Raw genomic sequence first — 24,377 nt, forward strand, 5'->3', positions numbered from 1 at the left:
AAGATTTATTTAGCTCAGTGTCAAGAACTCCCAGTTGCACACTGCTTTTTTTGGATGAAAATAAGTAGATTCAGAGCCATTCCAGCACAAATTCTAGGAAATTCCAGGATGCATCTGTAATTATTTTAGGGTATTCCAGAGGTTGGAGGCCACACCTCCAAGGGTGAATATATACATACATATAAAAGGGGCTTGATTATTGGATCAGAGCTTGAAGAGTTCAAGTCCTCTCATTTCTTTCCCTTGCAATTTAAATTTGCATAATAAATAGCAGTGATAATCATTTTGCTGTATAAGAAAGTCAATGGCTAGTCCTCACCAGAATAAATCATGCCTTTAATTCTATTGAAGACTATAATCTTAAAAAAATTAACAATTTGATCATGCTTAGAATTAGATCAGCATTTTTTAGAAAAAAAAAAAAATATATATATATGGCATTACTGTATGCTCTATATTGAAGTCAAACTAAAGTATGACTCCAACATTTAGGACTTTGTCATTTAAAAAATATTGATGAATTCTATGGAGAAGTCAAAAATTCCATATTTTGCTATTTTTCTCTAAGAATTAATTTTCCTTAGTTTTTATTTTTCGTGGGTGGAGTAAGAAAGTAATAATACAAGATAGTTTCATAATTATCGATAATGAATGTGTTGGTAATTAAGATTGGAAATTTCGGGTCTTTTTGTTTATTTGTTTTCATTTAGTAAATATTTACTGTTCCAGCTTATGCTAGGGTACTGTGCTAACCAGTGGAAATATAATGAATTATCCTTGATAGCTAGCTACCTACCTGATGTGGGGCAGGCAGTCATATAACATAATTCCAGGAAAAAAAATATGGTTTGGGGGAATAGGGAAGGGAAAAAAAGGAGCTTTTGTGGGACTAGATCCTGGAGGTACATATGATAATCTCGTATACTTATCCTTGCACCTTTGGGAAACTCTTATAAAGGAGGAAACAGATTCTGGGACATTGAATACCTAGCCCAAGCTAACTCCTTTAATAAAGCCAGCAGTAGAAATTTATACCTAAGTCTCTCTGGGCCTTAGAAGCAAAGAACAACAAATAGTCCTGTATTCCATAGAGTTTTGGGGTACAGGCCACAGTCCCTCTGGCATGTGCTTAGCATAACCCAGTTCATTCTCTAAAGGCCATGTGGGTTCTTCCAACTGGGAACACCGTTTATTGGGTGACGTTGCTCGGTACCTGTCATCCTGAGGCTAAGAGGGCTCGGTTGCTTAAGCTTTCACCAGCTGGCAGAAGCAATTGGAGCAGAAGGTAGGATGTGGATTTATTCAGCTTTTATCCCCAAATGTAGTATTAAATACATATTAATTGCTCATTAGTTCTTCTGTTAAATGGGTGTAAACTCTGATATTTACATGCATTTTCTGAGGGTTGGATTTCAGCTTCCTCACCAACGGTGATAGATGAAATTATCCGTAAACTATCTTTCAGGAGTAAGTTGCCAATTAGTCTTAAGAATTTATTATTCCAGTTCTTAGTTGCTATATCAGAAATAGTTTCTGATGCTTGATAAATGTTGAATGAATACATGTATCTAGAAACAAGTGTCTGGGAAAGAGAAGCGCAGCATAATTTGGATGCCTAATTTTACCTCTCCTAAAGGTCAATTTCAGGTGTCATAAGGTTGTAAGGGAGGAGAGCCCTCTCCCCGCTCCTACTAAAGGACCAGTAGACCGTGCTCCTCAGAAAACGCCACATTACAGTGCAAACCTCAGATTTACCCCGGCTTTCCTTTACTCCCCGTCTCGGCTCCTGCGCTCCAGTCCCCAGCGGATGGGTGGGTTGTAAAGGGCACCAGGCGCCTTTAAATGCTAATGAGAGTCGCTGCCCTACTCCGAAGCCAACTTTCCCCACCCTCTTCCCTCGCCCGCCCTCCCCTCCCCGGCCCGTGCGCCGCCTAGAAAAACTTGTGCGGGGCCATTTTTGGGGCAGTAAGATCCAGCGAGGAGCCCCAGAGCGAGCGCGCAGCCCGAGAGCTCGAGCCGCCTCCGCCGCGAGACCCCACCCCGGCCTGCGCCGCGAGATCCCGCAGCTCCCCGAGAGCGAGCCCGGCCGCCGCGACCACCAGCCGCGCTAACCGCCGACCAACCGCCACCGAGGTGCCCGAGTGAGAGCAGAGGAGGCGGCATGAGCGAGGCGGGCGAGGCCACCACCACCACCACCACCCTCCCGCAGGCTCCGGCGGAGGCGGACGCCGCGGCCCCCCAGGACCCGGCGCCCAAGAGCGCGGTGGGCGGCGGCGCCCCCCAGGCCGCGGCCCCGGCGCCCGCCGCCCACGTCGCAGGAAACCCCGGTGGGGACGCGGCCCCTGCAGCCACGGGCCCCGCGGCCCCCGCCTCTTCAGTCCCCGCCGGCAGTGAAGACGCGGAGAAAAAAGTTCTCGGTGAGTAAGGCCCGGGAGGGTAGGGGCCGCTCCGGGCGGGGCGGGCCGCCGCCGGCCGCCGAGCACGTGTGGGTATCTCCCGCCTCATTTCCTTCTGGGGCGGGGAGCTGGCCGTGTGGGGTCCCCAGAGCCGGTGACGGCGGTCCTTTCCGTCCTGCAGGCGCTCCCAGGTGAGCGCGTGGCGCCCTGCGCTCCTGGCCGCCTGGTGCGCCTCCCTCCCAGTCCTGGGACAGCAGTTAGGGTCTTAACTTTGTCACTTAGGCAGGCACTGTCGCACATTCCCCAAGTGGAGAATGCCTCTGTCCGGACAGGAAAGGAGCGGCCACTGGGGGAGAGGACCCAGGGTAGGGATGCTTGGGGACGTTGGGGAGGGACAGACACGTGGGGCGGCGACTTGGGAGTCTTCCCTTAGGACCTGGGTGGAGAGAGGATTTCCTTTGAAAAGTGAGGCGCTGGAAGGAGACGGGGAGGGAAAGGTGGAAAGGCTTCTTGTTGGGGAGGCTCAGGTGTCTGTCCCTGACGCCCTTCCCACATGGGCACGGGAAAGGCGCCATGCTTCTGTCGGCCACATGCCGGGAAAGAGGTGTTGCAATTCTCTTGGGTCTTGGTCCCACGTCCTCCTTCCTCTCTGTGCCCACTGCTGCGAAGAACCGTGCTCTGTTTACTAGTCGCTACACATTTTCTTCTTCCTGGACTGTGGGAACGCACTTGGTGCAGCAGCTGAAAAAACTTCGTAGGAAATGTGGGTATGACGTGTGTTCAGAACATCGTTATCTTGGGACTTGGAACTTAGGAAGTTGGCAGATGAGATGTTCACGTTTGGGAGAGCAGAGTATTAGAAAGGGTTTGTAGTTCGTAGTTGGTTCTGTCATGTGTTTCAACCTTCTCTCAAGTAACGCCCTGTGTGAGGCCTGAAACAGGCATACAAAGCAGGTGGGTGGTGAATAAGCTTTCTTAAGGGTGTGTGCCTCTATCATCCCCTCTGTTGGAAACAGGAAAGTTAAGAGATGATGTAGGGTGCTTCAGAGAAATTTTCAGTATTTTGGGAGGGGTGTGTTTAATCTCTGAGCCTTGCCTGACCATTTTCTCAGAAGAAAATTGAGGGAATAGTGTGAAGAAAGCATATGATGCCATTGTCCTCCCCGGTCCCCTTGGAGAGGCCTGCTTTCTTGCTTTTTAGGGCTTTTGCTCACTGCCAACAACATGCTAAATGTAACCTGTGTAGGTTAAGAAACAAAATAGCCCCTCGTTTTCCTAGACTAAAAGTTGCTAAGTCTAGTCAGTATTGAACTGTGATACTGTTTCCAACAAGTGTTTCTTGGAACACTTTCTGCAAAATGTCTAAGAGAGACACCGATGGGTTATCCAAAGTGGTGTTAAGATATTCCCCCCCCCCTGCACTTCTATTTATATATGAAGGAATTTTGCAGTGTTTTACTTAATCCTTGTACCCTTCTGGATCTAAATTAACTTTCTGTATTTTAAAGCAGATAACTTTAGACTTGAAGGAAACAGATAAAGTTAATTTTCTCAGCCACCAATTGCTGTTAAGCCTGAAGGTGTTTCATCTTTCCACTGTAACTCCAACTCTCAAAATGAAGGACAGCCTTCTACATGACATTTCAACACTATTTGTCTCTGTCCACTGTGTTCTGCCATCCCCTTTTCCTTTGCCAAGCAAACACATGGGTGCCTAAAATGTGCCAGCACAGTGCTGACTGAAATGGAATTTGGGTTTTGGATTCTCCCATCCTAGTTTTTACAAAGGGTCTTTAACTTAACTGTACATACAGCCATGGGCTAGGAGAGGTAGCTTACTTCCCTTGTAATGGACCATGGTAGACATTAACTTAAATGAAAATGAATCAAAAACAGTTCCTATCTTTATATTTCCTTATGTATTAATAGGTCATTAATTGGGGGGGGGGATGGAAAGAGCCACAAAAAAATATCATTTGAGAAAGTGTGACTTAAAAGCATATGATTTATCAAATAGACCACTTCTGTGTACATTTGGATCTAAAACATAATTTGTTTCTTCTTGCCCTGCTGCTCCAGTTACAATGGCCTAAAACTGAAGATTCCGATGGTTTAATCTCTTCATTGGAGAGCTCTTCCTTACTTGGAATTGGAGCTAGAGATTGCCCAGTCAATGGTGGTGGAATGTCTTTGGAGGCATAAAGAGTAGTGTTTTTTTTTTCTTTTCTTTTTACAAAGAGAACTAAAATACTTCCTTAAGCATATCAGTCTAGCAAAACAGAACTAACCTTGCCCACAACAAAACAAGTCCTAATTGCTATTTTAGTCTTGAGTTTAAAAACTGAATCCTTATTGTTTATCCTTGGAAAGGCAGCATGGATTAATGTTAATTGTTACTTTCATTCTCTACTTTTTTTTTTTTTAAGGTACTCTATTGTCAGATTTCCTGTTTCATTGAGTCTTGATAATTGCTTTATGCATTTCCTGAATTTAGACATTGACATTTATTTCCTAGAGGTACGGAATTTGGCACTCAGAATTGATTCAAAGGAGTCATCTCAGATCATACTTGATGGGTGAAATAAATATTAATCTACAAAGTACAAGTTAATATGACCATTCCATTTGTTTAGATGACTTCTCTTAAATTCTGTTAAAATCTGGTGTTGTACAGAAATGGTCCTCCTCATGACGGAAAGTAGAGGCGATAATCAAGTTTAAGAGGGGGATTTTACAGAAAATGCTGAGTTTAATTCCCACCAACTGCAGAGAGTAGGGTAAACAGTGAAACAGAAGCCCAAATTCATCACTGTGGTTTGAAAAGGCCTGTTACATCATGTCTCAGGGTGGTGAGTACAGAACTGGATTGAGACAGCATCAGTTCTATTATTACTCTTGACTCCTCTGATAGGCCCCCATTTGGCAACTAGACAGGTTACTTTATGTTATGTCTTTGTAGATTAGCTATTAACAAGCAACTACTATTTCACGTAATAAAGTTCACCAGTGTTTCAAAGTGAGAAATAATGTGTTAAGGTCATTGTACTTACCTTGTTCATCTACGTTCTCTTTCATTGTGAACCTTCTCTTGCACTTAGGACATTTTTCTGTGTTAAAACTTTAATCTTAAAGAACATTGTTTTTCCTTAAAGAGTATTTCTCAATTTTAACTATTGCGGAATTGTATAGACTTATGACCACTCCTTAGGATCTTGTGACTTTACTGAAAAATATAACAAGGAAGGTTTATTCTTCTGAAAAGTATTTCCCTATAAGATCTTCACTTGCTCTATTTTCTTTTTCTAATATATTTTGGAATTAAGCTTTTAATGGTTTCCTCAGGTATGTTTAGGATTTATATAATGCTATCAAGACCTTAGTGATATGAGCTTTATCTTTGTAGGTCAGCTACTAATTTATCTGCTTAATCCTGTTTTAGCCACCAAAGTCCTTGGCACTGTCAAATGGTTCAACGTCAGAAATGGATATGGATTTATCAATCGGTATGTGTGTGTGTATCTCTACGTTTTTAATACAGACTTATGTTGTGGCACCAGCACATAAAAATTCTTTATTAATAGCTTTCGTATAAGTTTTAAGATTTGTGAGCACTGTAAATATTCTCATTTCTAAGATACTGGTCATTAAATATTAATTAAAATGCATTTCCAAAACACCGATAAATAGCTTATTTTATAAAATCTAGTTGTTTAAAAAAAATGGGGGGAAAATCAGAAATGGGAAGGGCCTTAGAATAACTGAGACCATGTCCATAATTTCACAGATGGAGAAATGGAGTCTTAGACTGGTTAAGCAACTTTCCTAAGGTCACACAACTAGTGAGTGAGTGAGCTGGAGCTGTAACCCAGGTCATGTCCAAGTCCTGTGTAGAAACTGTAGTGTTTTCTTTAAACCATGGTACCTTGTAACCATATAGGAATGAGAATATGAGTGCAAGCTGTTGGGAGTATTACGGTTTTACTTGATATTCTCATTTTCTTTGCTCTCCCTTCCACCCCCACCCCACACACACACTTCTTAAAAAATTCCTCCAGCTCCTTCCTTGTCTGTTTTGGTGGGGGAGGGAGGAGTTAGGGTGGGATGGTAGTTGAGGGACTGTTTTAGGTTTCAGTGTAAGGAGAGCCTAGTTCACAGCTGTGCCCTGTCCTTTTAACTGTCTTGCTTTGCTTTCGTTGGGAGGGAAATCTGGGGCTCTGATTACATACCACGTGATTTAGAAAGACATGAGAGGAAAGGGATGTTTCTGTGTGTTGAATCTGTATACTTGGATCTAAGCACTGTGGAAATGTGGAGGAATAAGGTGGGTATCTTGGGGGTTTAGAAGTTTTTAATGGGGATTGATTCCGGGCATCTGAATTGAATTTAGAGACTAAACAAAAATTTATGTTGTGTTTTGAAGTCTTGGGATCTAAAATTGTAAAACATCTGTTCTTGTTAAGTTTTTTTCACATAGCTAGTGCCTTTTAATTGTGAGCTTTTTGTCTTCCAACAGAAATGACACCAAAGAAGATGTATTTGTACATCAGGTAAGATGGGTAATAAATGTTACATTTTATCTGTGAAGAGAGCGGTGTGAGGAATGTGCTTGTCCCATTCCCAGATGTGGTCCTGTACATCCTTATTCTACTCTCCACTCTTTCTGGGATTTTATTTTGGAAAGAGAGCTCAATTCCACATTTTAAGATTGGCAGATAAGCTTTTCTATCCCATCATATTAACTGTTTTCAAACAGTTTTTATTTTTGAATAGAATGAAGTAGTACTCAGACCACTTTTTAATTTTTAAAGCCTTGAGTCCTTAGCAAAAACCTCTTGTTTCCATGTTGGCGTCCTGTTCTGATTGTGTGGTTCCCCCTTAGTGTTCTGCTGGAACCCATCCGGCTGTTGCCTGGGTGGGTCTTGGTTAAAGCTCCTCTGTTAGAGCGGCTCTAGCTTAAAGTAAACAGCACAGCGAAGCAGAGGGTTAGGGTGTGTGTCTGCAGATGTGAGGAAACTCACAATTCCCAGGACAGTCCTTACTCCTGTTGAAGGTAGGCATGGTTAGCACATGGCCCGGTCAAAAAGCTCACACTCTCTGATTCGAAGCCAATGTAGAAAAGGGGGAAACTAGAAAATAGGGACTTCTCTGCTACCGCTATCTCAGTCTTTCCTTATGTTAGTGTTATTTTTGCTATTCGCATGTATGATGGACTTGCTTTACAAAATAGGATAAAAAAAGATCCTACCCTTGAACTGTTCTTTTTGTATATTCAGTTTTCAATGAACTGTCTCAAATGTATGTGTAGTTCTTAGTGTGCAACAACAGGGAAGCATGGAGGCAGGTACCGATGCCAGCACCTTTACCTTCATGCTGCGCCAAGCCAAGCATCTGGTTTTCAGTGTTTTTATTTCCTTCTGTTGAGGATTGTGTATGTATTGGGATGGGGTGTGGTGACTGGAGATAAGTGATATGTCAGAAGAAGCTCTCTAGTTGTGGTTTCTAGTGTTAATACTTCTGCTTGACTGGATATATTCCAGTTGTGCCTAGGAAATTTGAGTAGATTTTTTTTGGTTTGTTTACATACTTTAAAGTCGTAACAGACTGAAAGGAAGTGTTGCTTATAATACCAAGAGGTTAATAGACCTTTTGGGGTCAGAACTCTGTGTTTGGTGACTGCTAGAGGAAAAGGACCTCGCGAGTTTCTGTGCTGGTGGCCGGCTTTGTTCGCCTGTGAGTGTCTGACCTGATTCCAGCCCCTGTGAGGCTGTGGTGAGTCACCTCACTGTGCTGGGGCCTGCCCAGTTTAACAGGAAAAGGGAACAAGCGGGCAGGGAGGGGCTGGCTTTGGAATGGCTGAATGTTCAAACTGCGTGCGCATGTATCCTGCCCTGAACTGCCTTTTTCCTCTGTGGGTGAAGTCTCTGCCCTATTGGCTCATTCTTTAATTTTTTTTTTTCCCTCCCTCCTACTCAGAGTAAGGGAAGGGCTGGATTACACATGCCTAATCGCTTTATAAAATAAGGTTGACCTAGTTCCATAGAAACTCAGAGCCCCTTTAACTATTTAGAGATATCAGCTAAAGAAATGGAAATTCATTGTAGGAGTTAGTCTGCCTCCTTCTACTGGTTGGAAAAAGAAAGGTCTATCCACAAGTAGATATTTAGGTGCAGATACTTAATACAGGACATTTTCATTGACCTTTTAATGTATTATCAGGGACATATGCATGGTGTGATGGGAAAAATATTGAGTAAATATATAGATACCGTACCAGGATATGAATCCCCCCCCTACCCCCCCTCTCCCCAGGCTGCATCTTTATGATCTCAGATAAATCACTTATTAGCCTCATGTTCCCTCATCCATAAAATGGGCAGTGAGGGTGGGGGAAAGGCCAGATTATCAGAAATGTTATGATTCCTGAGGTAATTTTGTGTATTCCATCAGAAGTACTTACCACTTGGCATTTTCTAATTCCTTTTTCCTATTTATCAGCATCCCTCCCCCCACTTCACACTTTTTAAAATATCTTTTGAGGTTAGCAGTTTCTCTTCTCTACAGAAACCTTTATACCTAAAATGTGTGCGTGTGCATCTGTGTGTGTGTGTTCGTGAAGGCATTCTTCCCCACCCGTGGAGCTAGCTTAATAGTTTGAGGGAACTAATACATGCAGCATCATGACCAGGTGATGAGGCTGTAATAGAAGTGTGTAGTAACTACACATTCTGTTTAATCCACTTAACAACATGAATTTTGAAGGATAACATGAATCAAAAAAGTAAATGTGAAAGTCTTTTGTAGTTCTTTTTTTGTCTTGTTTTGTTGTTTTAGAGCTTCAGCGTAGTAGGAGAATGGTAATTTTTAAAAGTAATAATAGGTCAACAGTTTCTTCAGTATACCCAGTAAACTTGAAAGTGATGAAATCTGTCACCAACATTGACATATACTTCATTTAGAATTTTCTCTTCTCGACAGACTGCCATCAAGAAAAATAATCCACGGAAATATCTGCGCAGTGTAGGAGATGGAGAAACAGTAGAGTTTGATGTGGTTGAAGGAGAGAAGGTGAGAGAAAGTCGTGGTTGGGTATCAAAGTATGCTGACACTTAGTTTTCTTGCATAGCAAATGGTCTCTCAGCCCTTTATTAATTCACATTACTTTGGATTTTTTTGTACATCAGGAAGAAGTGACTTTTAAATAGAAATATTTCTGGTTAGTGGATGTCATTATATTCTTTGATATATTATAAAAGGACATTTTATCATTTAATACATGACGAACCTTATGTAATTATGGAAGGAAAAGCTAATTTCTGAAGATTTAAAATGACGTATTTTATTTTGGTGCCAAATATATATTCAAGTGTAGGTTAAAATTTAACTTTTTAAATAAGAATAAAATTTTCAGGATGTGGTTTGTAAGCACTTCTATTACAAACAATGCACAGTAAAGAATGTTTTAATCTCAATAAAAAATTCAAATTTGAATATAATCATTGTGTTTTCTCTTTGGCTTGGATTTTGGAAAGCTGAAGGCATCTTGATACACTGTATAACAACTTTGTTCAGATGAAGCTAATGGGTAATCTTGAAGTATGTCTACAGAATATTTTTATGCTGTTGTATATTGAATTCCAATATTAGTAATGTCTTTTATGCTTTGTCTTTAATCAGCAGTCTATTATAGAGATCAGGAAAACAATACAGAATAAGAATAAAAACATTTTAAAGCCATATATGGTACAACTGCTATGGCAGTTACTGGTGGCACCTGAATTATAAACTAAGTGAATGGCTTGTTAACTCCATGTATGTGTTCTTCCCACACACATACACACACACCATTCCATAGTCTCTATTCTTAGTGGCCCCCAAACTGTTCATATAGAAATTTAAATGATGTGTTTACCAATGTGATCCGCAGGGTATCTTGCAAATGCTGCTGTGTAGTGATCTCTAATATCTCATCCAACTCTTGAAAGTTTGTTTTGCCAGGTTAATTTTGCATCTCTGTGTTTCCAGAACTTGAGGTTTTACAAATGGATGTAGCATGTGAAATATATATTTTTGAATTTCCTTTGTCTGAATTTTTTATGTTTTTGAAGCATTATTTAATTCATTTGTACATCTGAGGATAAGAACACTAAGTGTGTTGAGAAAAATAGGAAGGTCTACATGTGTGGGAATCTGTATTACTAAATCAGGGCCCCTTTCCTGTTGCTGCCAAAATGGGAGCAGTTTCACTCTCAGTAAGTCTTTGCTGCACAGACACGTGAGCCCCTGAGTAGGGATTTTCTTGGTATCTCTTAGAGTAACATAGGTTTCAACATTTTCTAGGAAGATAACATTATCTGTTATTTTTCATTAAGGCATATCCTTGGTCTAATATTACTTCTTTTACAGTTACATTATATGTATACTTTTTTTTTTTTTTTTAACCAGTTTATGTTCTTTAAAGAGGTATATACTGCTCTTGAACTTAGTATAACCAAGCAAGAAGGCCCAGTTTAGGATGTGTGAGCAAACGAGCTGTACACATTTCAATCAGGGCAGCAATACCTTGCTCGTCTTATTAAAACTTGGGTGTGTTTTTGAGGTCACAATAGGAATTGTTTGTATGTTCTGCCAATCTTTAACACTCTGGCTGTCTAAGGCTGCTTTTGGCAGGGGTTAATTTAATTTCTTTTATAATTTGAGGCCATCTTTATTTTCTATCTCAGGGTGCAGAAGCAGCCAATGTGACTGGCCCAGATGGAGTTCCTGTAGAAGGGAGCCGTTATGCTGCTGATCGGCGCCGTTACAGACGTGGCTACTATGGCAGACGCCGTGGACCTCCCCGTAATGTATGTTGGTGTCTTCCTACAATTAGAAAAACGTTCACATCTAAAATTAAGTGTGTGTACTTGGAGCAAATAAATGTTTTTTTTCTTTTTCTTTTTTTTTTTTTTTTATGGGAAATTTTTTGTGCCCAGAATTTATCCATAGCCACTGATCTCATTGGAAACTTGCCATTCAAAAGCTATATCAATTTGTATGTATTTGGTTGCAAATAATGGTGAATTATCTTGCATCAAGAAGGCTTAATTAGTACAAGGTTGTCAAGAAGGCATTCTCTTCATTAGCTCTTTTATCTGGTCAGGACCTAGTCTTAATGGCATTTACTGGGAAAGTGGAATGGGATTTCTGTGATTGGCTTAAATCTGTTCATTCCTTGGCACTGGCACTGTTGATCTCTAAGAAAATCAGCATTTGGTTGGCAGGGAAGAATGAGGAATAGTTTAGGAATAGACAATAAACAGTGCTGGCCACACAAATACTAAATTTATCTCAATTAAAAAGCTATTTTATTTAGCATAGCATTTTCCCATTATTTTAAAGTAAAGAAGTAGTTAGTAATTCTCTGGAGTTTCAGTTTTTCAGATTGGTACCAATCCAAATGAAAGGGTTTACAACCAAGTCTGGCTAGAGTTTTCTTAGGAGACTCAATTTGTAGTACTCTCAGAGCACCGGGAAAGAATCCCATTCATTTGTCGTCATGAGGATCCTATAGATGCAAGTCATTTTTTGATGTTTCTAGAGTTAGTACCTGGGATTGGCGTCATAGACTAAAATTCAAGATGCTTTGTGAGCCCAGGGTTGTGGGTATATAAGTCATCCAAGGAAAACTTTTGAAAAATCTCATCAGAATAAAATATCTGCAGATTGAGAATGATTTATCTCTATGCTTTAATAGATTTACATCTTTCTGCTTACCAGAAAGCTTTCTCTCTTCATTCTATCATCTTCACACCCTGCCCAAATTGATATTTATCAGATTCTTTATGATACCTTGTATTTCTGTGTCTGTATTTTTCTTACCCATGTTTTGCTTATTCTGTTTGATTTTTAATAAACTGCAGGGGGCGGGAGTAGGAATGAGGTAGTATAGCATTTCCTATGCCATGTTAATTCATGTTCGTTAGATTCATATAGCTCTAGTTGTGATAATTTTGATTGCTACGTTAATTCAGAAGTAAAAATGGCAGAAATCCTTTAGTGGAAAATTTTCCTTTAAAGATTTTTCTTCTCAGCTGGGAATTCTGAAGTCATGCACGTAAAAGACATTTACAAATAAAATTGTCAAAGTTTTGAAAGTGTACTAGATCAAGGTTTTCATTGTAATGTCTTTAAATCTTTACAGCTCAAGAGCATGTTTGGCAATGGTGCTGCCATTATTTTTATTTTGTAAAACTCTTAATGAACGATTTGGCTGTATAAAACAAAAAGGTACAGGAAAGCCTAAAAAGGAAAACAATTTATGAAGTCTGTGTCTTTATATAATTGGGGATCATATCTGATACAAGTTTTGCAAGGTGTAGAATGGCTTGATTTTTCTGAAATTAGCCTAGCTGAGGCTCTAGTTGAAGCTATTCCTCTTGGGGAATTTACTGCTCCCCTGTGGGCTTGATCTAGAGGGTTCTGAATTTTAAATACTGTCACCCCAAAAGAAATAGGTCATTACTTTGTTAATTTTTAAATTATTCATTTTAAAACTACAGTTATTTCCCTTAAGACTAACTTTGGCATTTGCATATCTCCCTTTAAAGTAAGATTTGAAATAAATTCTTGGAGGGATGTTTGGCTGTTTATTTTTTAATATAAAATATTAGTATATGGTATGGTGGTTTAAATACAGGAAGAAGTATAAAATAAGTCAATAATTCCCTTTGTTAGTAAGGCCTTTGTTAGAAACTGCCTGTATCTATCACTTAAGAGTATCAAAGTGCCATTAGAACTTAATTTCTAAACGTGAAGAAAATCATGCCACAAGTCAGTGGTTCTCAAACTTTTTGGTTTTTGGACCCATTTATATGCTTAAATATTATTGAGGATCCCAGAGTCTTTGTTTGTGTGTGTTTATATCGATTAATATTTATTATATTAGAAATTAAAGCAGAAATTTAAAAGATACTCAGTTGATGTAAAATACTCCTTACATGTAAATATAAGTAACATTTTTTTATGAAGACTATATATGTTTAAATTGAGTGAGAAGAGTGGTATTGTTTATGTTTTTGCAAAATCTCTTATATCTGCTTTACTAGAAGACAGCTGGATTCTCAGATCGCCTTTGGCATTCAGTCCACTGAGAGACCATGTCATTGTAGCTCTGGGAGACCCCACCCCACACTCAAAACAGGATGAAATGGAAACAGGCAAATCGCATTTTCGTAGCATTATGAGAACAATTTGACCTTGATTACCCCTGAAGGGTTTCCAAGGGTTTCGGAGACCCCTTCCATACTGGGAGAACAGCTGCAGGATGTATACCATTTAGAACAAACTGTTGATAGCATTACAAAATACGTTTTTTCTTGACTGTCCTGACTTTGCCTCGGTGGATGGCAGATGTCAGGGGACCCACACTTGGCGGAGCTAAATATTGCAAATGTTGTGCGTGTTCTTGGGGTGGTTGGTCAACTAATATTCATCAGTTTAGTTAGATGACTGTTAAATTCATTATAGGTTGATTGCTTTTGCTTTTTCTGCTTCTTGGTATTTTATCTGCATAGGTCTACTTTAATCTTAATGTAGTTTATCCCAGGTAATCACACGATGATCTGGGTTAAATGCATTTTGTCTGTATAATAGAAGGGATTATTCCTGTGGGGGAGATTTTTTTCTTTTGGCGATATTCATCCTAAATGGTATTCTTTGGTTCTTTTCTTGCTGAAACTTCTTCTGAATCTCTGTTTCTTTGCTTCGCTAGTACGCTGGGGAGGAGGAGGAGGAAGGGAGCGGCAGCAGTGAAGGATTTGAGCCCCCTGCCACTGATGGGCAGTTCTCTGGGGCCCGGAGTCAGCTTCGCCGCCCCCAGTATCGCCCTCAGTACCGGCGGCGGTTCCCGCCTTACCACGTGGGACAGACCTTTGACCGTCGCTCACGGGTCTTTCCCCATCCCAACAGAATGCAGGTAAAATTGCACCTGGGACTTCTCTTCAGCAGTCCTCACCCCTCCGTCCTTCCTCTGCCTCCTCTTCTTCCTCCTCCTCCAACACCAGCTGCCGGAAATAAAACCTTGCTTATGGCTCCTCAATGGTACAAAAGCTTAGGCAAGGCCTTTAGTCTGCTGTCTCAGAGCTTTCATTCTAGTAACATTTCTAAAAGCACAACCACATGAGCCATGCGTCTAATGGGGACCCTGTTTCTAGTTTATGGAAGAATAAATAAAAGAAAGGAGAGAGATAGATGGTATGCGTAAGGGCTTAAACTCTGAAGTCAGGCAGGCCAGGATTTGAATCTTGTCTCTGCTACATTTTATTTGGGGGCTTTTGAGAAAACCAAATTTTAGAGAGATTAACTTGTCCATGCATTAAATGGGGATAATAATGTGTTCACCACTGGGTTGTGATGATTACATCAAAGGTAAAGACTTTAGCATAATGCCTTAGATAGCTAACATCTGATAAGTCCTTCATTTAGATGAGATAGTGCAGATTATTAAGAAAAGCTTCCATAGAGTGGGGATTGTTGGTTATTGATTGACTTTCCTTTTTTTACTGCAAAATATTGATATAGCTATTGTGAACTTGACCTTATACCAACTTTGCAGTCCTTGGAAACTTGGAAAACAGGATAGGACATCATTTTTGTTATCATTTGTGACAAATTTTTCCTCTTTGTGTCCTTGGTTTTTGTTTTTCCACTAAGTGTTTTGACTGAACATTATGTTCAGTCTGTTCTTTGCTACCCTTCTCCTATCCTATCATGCATGACTGTGTTCTTTCTACATTGCTTCTTGTTTTTTCCCTTACACTCTTTAACAGCTGTCCCTGACAAATGTGCTAAAAATAACGAGTAGACTTACGTATATGGAGAGATTGGGTTCATGAGGCATAGTAGGTTTCTTTAGGGCAGCACTTCCGGGCTTCTAGGAAATGAGGACAGGAAGAGTCAGTGAGGTTTTAATACACATTTATTGTTTGTATGTTAGCACCTTCCTGAAATAATCATTCTTAGTATTTAGCATATACATATGTCTCATGTTTTTTGAGAACATGCTGATTCTTTTCCATAGGGTTTGAAATAAAGTATATTTCACCATAGGAACCGAAGGTGATTTTTGACTGCCATGTAGAACATCATTTGCAGAAGCTGGTTATAAACAAATTTTGAAAAATGCTTTTTCTGATAACTGCATTTAGTTGTTTTAACTTGGGCTGAATTTCTCACCCTTTCCATATCTGAAATAAAAGCTGTCTTAGATTCCTTCAGTAGTTTTTCCTTAGAATATTTCTAACGCATACCACGTTTGGATGTTCAGTGAGTAAGAGGTCTGTTTAACCAACAGCATCAAGTGAAAATCCCTAGAAGTTTCTTCTATATACCTAGGCTACCTCAAGGTTGTCAGTGTAGTGGCTTAAAAGTATAGCGCGATCTCTAGGATGATAAAAATTCTTGAGGTTAAATAGAAGAGTCTGCCAACATTTTCTACTACATATAAAACTATGAAATTTATTGGACACAACAGAAAAAAATGATAACTATACAGGCCAGTAATATTTCCCTTATGTAACAAGGACATACTATAGCATGATCAGTGACCGGATAACTTCCATTTTGTAAAGATAATAATTCTATGTATTTGAAAATTAAGTAGAATTGGTTACTGAGCTAATATCAGCTCTTTGTAATCTTTGAGAAAAATATTATATGATAGAGGAAAGGGAGCAACATTGTTTGGCATCTGCCAAGTGGCAGATGTTTGAAATCAATTCTTATTCAGTCTTCCCTACAGCTTTATGAAGTTCACGGTGGTTTCCATGTTGTTGTTGCTATTGTTACAGATGAAGAGATTTGAGTATTTAAAAAAAACAGCAACTTATTACCTAAGGTTGCCTGGGTAAGAAGTGGTAGAGATTGATGTAAACTCATTCTGTCTGCCAGTGCTTTTCCCATTTGGTCTTTCTAGTAAACTCTCATTCTTTATATATGTTAATTGCTGTTTCTGTCTCGTGTGTGTGTGTATGGAAAAATCAAAGTTCCTGAGGAAGAAGCAGCTTCGCTTGTTCAGAGAACTAAATGAAAGCTCACGGGGTTGGGATGGTATGAGTGGAGAGGAGAAAGGTAGGAGGTGAGATTTGAGAGATATCTTAGGGTAGACCAGGCATGCCTGGTGGACCATGGTAAGGACTTTTGACCTACCCGAAATGTGAGAAAAAGCCAGTGAAGGACTCTAAACAAAGAAGAACCATATTTAAGAGATCATTGAGTGTTCATAGAAGCTGGACCGTAGGAGGCAACCAGTAGGGAGACCAGCTGCTATAATTTCCCTCTGTAGAGATGATCATGGCATGGATTAGAGTGCTAGCAGAGGTGTGATAAGTGGTCAGATTTAGAAAATGTTTTAAACATAAAATTGACTGCATTTGATGCTGGAATAAATGTGTGGTGTGAGGAGTAAGATACCTCTGTGGCTTTTGGTTTAAACAAATATAGGAATACTGAAGAAAGATCAGGTTTGGGGGAGAAGTGGAAATTTGGAGGTCTTTTTTCCACATTAAGTTTTACCTCCAAGTATGGCTGTCAAGTTGGCAGAAAATAAAACAGAGTCAAGAGGTAGAAAGTGGCTTGAGTTAGGAAGGTGTCATTTTAGATAAGGTGGTTAACAAAGTCTTTGGTGCTATATTTGAGAAGAGACCTAAGTGAGGCAAGGGAGAAAGTCATTCAGATATTGGGAAAGTTGTACATGGCAGAGGGAATGGCAAGTACAAAGGCCGAAGGGAGCCTGAAGGGGAGAAACGAGAGTGTAGATATGTAAAAACATATTTAAAGGCATGGGTAGGATTAGACTAACTATAAAATGAGTGTAGGTAGAAAATCGATCCTAGGACTGAGTTCTGGGGCACACCAACAAATAAAGATTAGGAAGAGGAGTCCAGCAAAGGACAGTGACAAGGAACAGATAGGGAGAGTGTTTTTCAAGAAGGAAATACTATGTTAAATGCTGTTGATAAGTAGAGGAATTTGGGTTGAAAATTGATAACTGGGTTTGGGTAACTTGGAGATTAGTGGTATGAGGACAAAAGTGACTAGAATGAATTTAAGAGAGTGCCAAGGGTAGGAATAAGAGGTGTTCTCTTTCCTTTTGAGGAGGTTTCTGTGGTGGTGGTGATGGGTTTTCTTTAGTGTGCATGTGTATTTGTAAAGGAGCTCAAAGAAATGGGGCAGTATCTGGAGGAGGATGTGGGGCCAGGGCAAGCTTTTGGTTTGATTTGATTTGGTTTTACATTGAGCGAGTTTTCTCCTTGTTTTCCTTACTCCTTCCCTCATCAACAACTTACTCCTAATGCCATTAGAAGGGCAGATCAAATCACACACACACATTTATATATGTGTAATGTGTGTGTGCACATATAGTTGTGTGTGTGTGTGTATGTTCCTTCTGTCTATTAAATGGCCTGAAATCAATGACACCTGATAGCATTGATGTTTCTAAATAATCATTCTCCAATCAAAGGAAACTCCTTTGGAGAACTAGCTGATTTCAGAGCTGGGCCAGAGAAAGGACAATATGAGCCTGGAACATCTTGTTGTGCCAGAAAGCCAGGAAGTACTCAGAGAATGTTGGCGACATGTCAAAAGGACATGGGCCAGCATGAAAGGGTTGGCCAATAATGATAGTAACAGATTATAACTCATTGAATAAAATAGAAAACCATGAATCTATACAGATACAAATAAATACATATATTGAGAATTTGATGAGGAATGAAATATTTACAGACTTTGAAAGTAGTTCTTCACAAAATCCTCATTAATTATAAAGGGGAAATGAGTAAACTTATAGCAGACGAGCCTTAGCAGATACCACCTTAACTATTCCTCACCATGAATATTGTCAGTAATGGGACAAACGGAAACCATACTCCATCTGACAGGTTGCAGTGAGAAGAATGCAGTGCCACTTCTGTGGCTTCCCCACCAAAGATGCATCAACTAAATCATGGGAAACACCAAAACCCACATGGAAGGGTGTTTTACAAACTATCTGGTCTGTAATCTTTAAAAGTGTCATGATGATGGAAATAAGATTGAAGAACTGTCCCAGACAGACAGCTAAATTTAGTACATGGTTTTATTGTAAAGGGCATTTCTGGGACAACTGGTGAAATTTGGATGGGGTTTAAAGATTAGATTCTATACTTTCAACTTTCTTGTAAGTTTGTGAGTATTCCAAAATAAAATAATTGGAAACGATGGGTGTTGTTTCAGCATGTTTATGTGGCTGGATGGAAATGCTGGAATAGAGAAGGCAGAACATCCACAGTGAAGGAGAGAAGGAGGAATAAAGAGTTCTAGTAGGCAAGACAGCGGTTGGCTTTGGATATGAGCTTGTACCATTTATCCAGTGTAAGGAGAAGAAAATGAATACAAATGTAGGTAGGTTGGTAGATTTGATAGTGAAAGAATGTAGAAATTATTTTCTGATTGCTTCTTTTTCTTAGGGGAATATGGGGAAGGAAGGGATGTTTTGAGGAAAAAAAGGTTGAGATGTGGCTTTATTGTAAAGAATTTCACAGATTGTTGGTGGGTTTTTTTGTTGTTGTTGTTAGCCTTAAGTTCTTCCCCTGTAAGTTACAATAAATTATTTTGTTCCCCTAGGTTACAATAAATTTATCAAGACAGTGTATTTTTTTAAAATGTGATACTTAAATAAATAGTGCAAATAGATACAAGGAAGAAATTGTGAAAGAAATCAGAGATGAAGTCATGGTTAAGTGGTATGGGAGAGGCTTTGCATGTAGAAACCATTCATGGCGTTGAAGGTTTACCCGGTTTGTAGAATTGCCGGGTCTGAATTTGGAAGAATTGAAAAGATTCTCATTGCTCAATGTAGTGTGTCATTCCATTTCCCTTTTATACTAGGTTTTCTTTCAAGAGATGAATAGAGCACTGAAAATGTTAAATTAATATTGTAAAATAAAATTAGGTGCTTTGGGATAAGGCTGTTCTAGTGGGCGTGAGTTTTTCTTTCTTTCCTGTTATTCACAGAGGTCTAATCAGTAAATAGTTCCATGTTATACTTGAGAGTCCTCAGCTGTGCAAGGAAGCATTTTATTTTTTACTTTAAAAAAAAATTCTGAATGCAGCTGTGTGCTCTGTGTCTCTCTTATCCTGTAGCATGACACTCATTATCAGCTCTTTTGCCTTCTAGGCTGGTGAGATTGGAGAGATGAAGGATGGAGTCCCAGAGGGTGCACAACTTCAGGGACCGGTTCATAGAAATCCAACTTATCGTCCAAGGTACCGTAGGTATGTTAACATTTTCCACTAACTCATGATCAGCTATAGGACCTGAGTGACAGTAGAATGGATGAGGATATTGTGGGTCTGTTTTGTGGATTTAGGCAGTAGAAGATGTGGCTGCTTTGACTGTATGTCCAAGTTTTGGGGGGACCCTGCAGTACATGTTTTCAGATGGCCTTGTGACATTTCCCCTCTACTTAAGCAATTAGAATTTTTAGTTATCCCGGTACCAAAGCATTATTTGCGTTTGATAATTTTTACAGGATATAAATTAATACTTATTTAATACTATATTTAATGGAATAAACTGAAAGTAATTGATGAGTAATTTGATGGTCGTGCTACAAATGGAGGAAGAATTGAGTGCCAGAGAGTACTTGGGATACTGAATATTCTGTTAATCGAGCTTGTCTAGTATAAGGGTTAAATCAAGCTGCAGATCAAATTGTCTGTGTTTAAATTCCCACCCTGCGATTAGTAGTTGTATCTTCTTTTGCAAGTTTCTGGACTCTAAGACTTTGTCACCAGGTCTATAAAATGGACATTAAGGAATATTCTATAATTGTCAGCAGGGTTAAATGAATAATGCATCTAAGATAATTAGTATGGCGCCAATAGTAAGTCCTAAGTAAATATTAGATATTATTACTACCCATGATGTTAATATTAGTGAAGGAGGGGATATTTTATCTGTACTTTTATCTCTGTGAAGACTGCAAATTGGGCTAGACTCCCTAAGGTCCTTTTTCAGGTTTTATGTTATAAGCCATCTTGTTCATTTACCCTATCCTTAGGTAAGTGAAAAACAAACAAACAGACTTCATTCCTGAATGACATTTATACCTGCTTAAACTTTGGCAATATGGGTTTATTAAAAGGAGAATAAGTGTATTTTTTGGGGAAAGAATTTGTACCATTCTACATCCTTTTCTCACAAGATTCATTCCAGTTTTAGACATAATCACTCTAATGACTAATTCCTAAGGACTTGCTAATAAAAGACTTCATAGAAATGTCTTAATGAAAATAGAGAGGAGACAGGACCATATGTGAATCCCAGCTCTGTCAATTCCTAGCTGTGTGATCTTGGGAAGGTTGTATTTGACCTTTTTTACCTATAAAAGCAGCAATCCCGTAAGGTTCAACCAGATATGTACGTACCCTTTTTAAACCTCTTGGTTTTCTAACTATAAATCTAACTCCCAGAATTAGCATTGAAATTAAATACTTAACATGAAAACACACAGCACAGGTTTTGGCACATAGTAATTAATGTTAGTTTTCTCCCTGTGTTTAATCCCCTTCGTTTCCACTAAACTGTTCGTGGAGGGCAGATAGGGACTAGATGGCAGAACAACACTTTTTTTTATTTTCCAATCCTCAGTGCTTATCAAAGTGCGTCGTAGGAACATAGTATGCCTTCAGTATATGTTTATTCACTACAAGTAGGTATTCAGATGAAGGAGGAAGATTATGGAAAAACAGGATTTTTTCACCAAAACTTTGTTTCATTTGCTGCATTAGCCTGTGCATAATTCTAGCAATAAGTACCGGTCACATGACTTTTTAATCTTTAAAAATGAATAAAACCTATGTTCTTGAGGACACTTGTCCCTTTGCACTTTTTCTCTTTTTTTGTGTTCTGTGCTCTAGGGGACCTCCTCGCCCACGACCTGCCCCAGCTGTAGGAGAGGCTGAAGATAAAGAGAATCAACAAGCGGCCAATGGTCCAAACCAGCCATCTGCTCGCCGTGGATACCGGCGCCCGTACAACTATCGGCGTCGTCCCCGTCCTCCTAATGCTCCTGCTCAAGATGGCAAAGAGGTAGATCCAGCCAGAGGGGCTGTTGCCAGATCATCCTTAATTATGTCAAACTTTAATATTCTAGTTTATTCTGAGTGGTTTAGTAATCTGATAACTGACACTTACATATATACCATGTTTTCCTGAAAGTAAGACCTAGCTGGACAGTCAACTCTAATGCATCTTTTGGAGCAAAAATTAATATAAGACCTGGTCATATATTATATTATGTTATATAAGATCTGGCCTTATAGTAAAATAAGACCGGGTCTTATATTAATTTTTGCTCCAAAAGATGCATTAGAGCTGATTGTCCGGCTAGGTCTTATTTTTGGGGAAACAGGTATAATATACAGAGGGTGCCAAACAAATGTATACACATTTTAAGAAAGGAAAACTGTATTAAAATAATAATACTCAATATATACTGATAACAAAAGATGAATACAAGTCACGTTTGACTTCTGCAATTACAAGAGATGCTCAAAGTGGTTACCATCAGCATCCAGACACTTCTGATTACGGCGAACTACTGCTTGAGCAATGTTGACCAAAGTGTCCACTTGTATACATTTTTTGGTACCCCTGGTATAAATATATCTTTATATAATAACAAAATGTTATTTATAATGACATTTATATATATTTTACACATAACATTTTATATATTATGTATTGACATAATATATATTTTTACATGTATATTAACATTTTACTTAAGATCCATGTATATATAGAGTAGGCTCTGCACATAACACAAACCAAATACTTGATTTCAACTAACTCAGCACTCTCTGAAAGAATTATCCATACCAGTAGGGATTCAGAGCTAAAATGTTCAGGGCTGTCTAAACAAAAGACAGCATTTACAGAGAGGAGCCTGCCTCTGAGTATGTGTGGAAAGTAATTGTATATCGTAGACTTGTTACGGAGCATTTTGGTGTTTAGTTGTCATTTGGAGGCCAATTTTCTGCGGTACTGATTTTTAACTTACACTTGAGAGTAGTTAAAATTGTGTACAGTGATTTGCCGTCATAAGCAGGAAGATTCCAACTTTTGAGACTTTTTAGTCTTGAACTTTCCACTGTCACCTGAATTGATTCATTTCTGGTTTGTGGTTTTGTTTTGTGTTTCAGACAAAGGCAGATGAAGTGCCATCTGAGAACCCTGCTCCAGTCACCGAGCAGAGCAGTGCTGAGTAACACCAGGCTCCCCAGGCACCTTCACCATCAGCAGGTACAGGATTGGGAAGCCCAGGCTTCAGTTGCTGTTTTCTTTTCAGTGTCATTGATTTCTCAACAGTGGCACTGATCAGTCTAACCTAGTTCTGTGGTTCACCTGGGCAGTCCCCTCATCTCCATTGGGATTCTGAAGAAAGAGGGGTTTGGATGGCTAAGTATCTCTGGGAGTGACTTTTTGTTGCTAGGCTATGGAGGGGCATAAACATTTAGACAGAGTTAATGAGAGGCACATTCTTTTTTCTAGACAGACAGTTTTTAACTATTGTATATTATAGTATTAATATGGTGTGCCACGTGAGAAAACTTTTGAAAGTTTTACTTTTGGGACACCTAGTGGCCAGTTTGATAATTATAAAGTGCCTGACAATAACGGGAGACTGATCTATAGAATAAACTAGAGTGTTTTTTCCTTTGATAACCAATATTTTTTATTTGGAGGCAGTACAGTATAATAATGTGTGTGGACCAAGAGGTTTTTATATGCAGTCCAGGATCTATTACTCGTTTGCTAGGTGATCTTAAGCCGTTTATTTATCTTCAGTAATATCTGCTGCTGGTGAAAATGGGGATGCTAACTAGACTTCCCCACTGAGGTCATTGCAAAGATTTAGTGAGATAACACTAAACAAGCCATGGTAATCATTTACCCTCTTTATAGAGGTTAGCTTACTATCTTTATTGTGGTCTTGCTATTATGTACTGATTGTTCTGGTTTATAAAAATATTTTATGAAAAAATAAGAGTTTCCATTGGATTAATGTATAGTGTACAAATCTGGAAGCTTTATACATGTGTAGGTATTGTTTAGAGTTTTTGAAATAGTGTTTTTTGAATTACATTAAAAAACCAATCATTTTTGCCTTTTTGTCTTTTAACTCTTGGTCATTTTGTTACTTTATAAGTTTGATTTTAATTTTTTCCAGGTGACCTAAAGAATTTAATGATCATTTAAAAAATAAAGCAAAAAGCATACCATGACCTTACCAACACCAAAGAAACATCGAAGCAATAAAGTAGAAGACGAATAACTAAGATGTGGACATTGGAATGTTTACTGTTATTCTTTACGAAACAAGTACAAAAGGAAGATGTCAACCAATTTTCCAGCATTTTATCCGGGAATGTCTGCACAGAAGATAAGAGAGCAACCTCCCCAGTTTCAGCAACCACTAGGTTTATTTTTTTTCCTGGTTTTTTTACTGTTTTGGTAATATGAATTGAAAGAAGAAATATTAATACCACATGGGGTAAAACCCTACCAAAGAAATCTGAAATATATAGTAAATGCTTGTTTTTCCTTTTCTGTTCATTTTGGATGCTGGTGCTAAACTTCCAAGTGTCGTGATTTAAAAAGAAATTTTATGCCCTTCTTATTTATTTCTAGGATGAGGGGAGGGTAACATTTTTGCTTTCCTATGTGACTCTCTTTGAAAATGTGCAGTGTGAAGTTCCTCAAAAATAAAATTTTTACCCTTGAAAGGAAAAGATGTATTACTGGAGTATGTCTTCCTATCTTAGCACGTTTTGTGTTTTTTTTCCCACTTCATTCACTTGACTTACTAGTAAACTCAAAGCCAAAAGTAAAGGTGCATTAGTGCTATTTAATAAATGTAGGCATCTGGGTTTGTGAGAATAGAAAATGGGGTT

The 24,377-nt window shown here is 39.0% G+C and overlaps 2 protein-coding genes across 5 annotated transcripts in view; one reads left to right on the forward strand and one right to left on the reverse strand.

Moving 5' to 3' along the window:
• Positions 1 to 24,377, reverse strand: part of LOC109454273 (uncharacterized) — a 107,555-nt gene that overhangs the window by 53,300 nt on the left and 29,878 nt on the right. The window lies entirely within an intron of this gene.
• YBX3 (Y-box binding protein 3) lies at positions 1,922 to 24,221 on the forward strand. Of its 4 annotated transcripts, none has more exons than XM_019744737.2 (10): positions 1,922 to 2,417; positions 5,836 to 5,899; positions 6,910 to 6,943; positions 9,372 to 9,461; positions 11,117 to 11,239; positions 14,146 to 14,349; positions 19,594 to 19,682; positions 21,339 to 21,510; positions 22,626 to 22,725; positions 23,654 to 24,221. In XM_019744737.2, exons 1-9 carry the CDS (start codon positions 2,162 to 2,164, stop codon positions 22,689 to 22,691), a joined length of 1,098 nt encoding a protein of 365 aa, XP_019600296.1. In that variant the 5' UTR covers positions 1,922 to 2,161; the 3' UTR covers positions 22,692 to 22,725; positions 23,654 to 24,221. The 4 variants fall into 4 exon arrangements, with proteins under 4 accessions (XP_019600296.1, XP_019600294.1, XP_074182107.1 ...); XM_019744735.2 differs by having other exon boundaries at positions 1,924 to 2,417; positions 19,594 to 19,691; XM_074326006.1 differs by lacking the exon at positions 14,146 to 14,349 and having other exon boundaries at positions 1,924 to 2,417.

The sequence above is a fragment of the Rhinolophus sinicus genome, linkage group LG02 (genome assembly GCF_036562045.2).
Source record: "Rhinolophus sinicus isolate RSC01 linkage group LG02, ASM3656204v1, whole genome shotgun sequence".
NCBI classification, from domain to species: Eukaryota; Metazoa; Chordata; class Mammalia; order Chiroptera; family Rhinolophidae; genus Rhinolophus; species Rhinolophus sinicus.

Coding starts and splice junctions, on each gene's coding strand:
- YBX3 (XM_019744735.2), top strand. CDS start 2,162: ATGAGCGAGGCGGGCGAGGCCACCACCACCACCACCACCCTCCCGCAG. Junction 9,462..11,116: donor ATGTGGTTGAAGGAGAGAAG/GTGAGAGAAAGT, acceptor TTTCTATCTCAG/GGTGCAGAAGCAGCCAATGT. Junction 21,511..22,625: donor CTGCTCAAGATGGCAAAGAG/GTAGATCCAGCC, acceptor TTTGTGTTTCAG/ACAAAGGCAGATGAAGTGCC.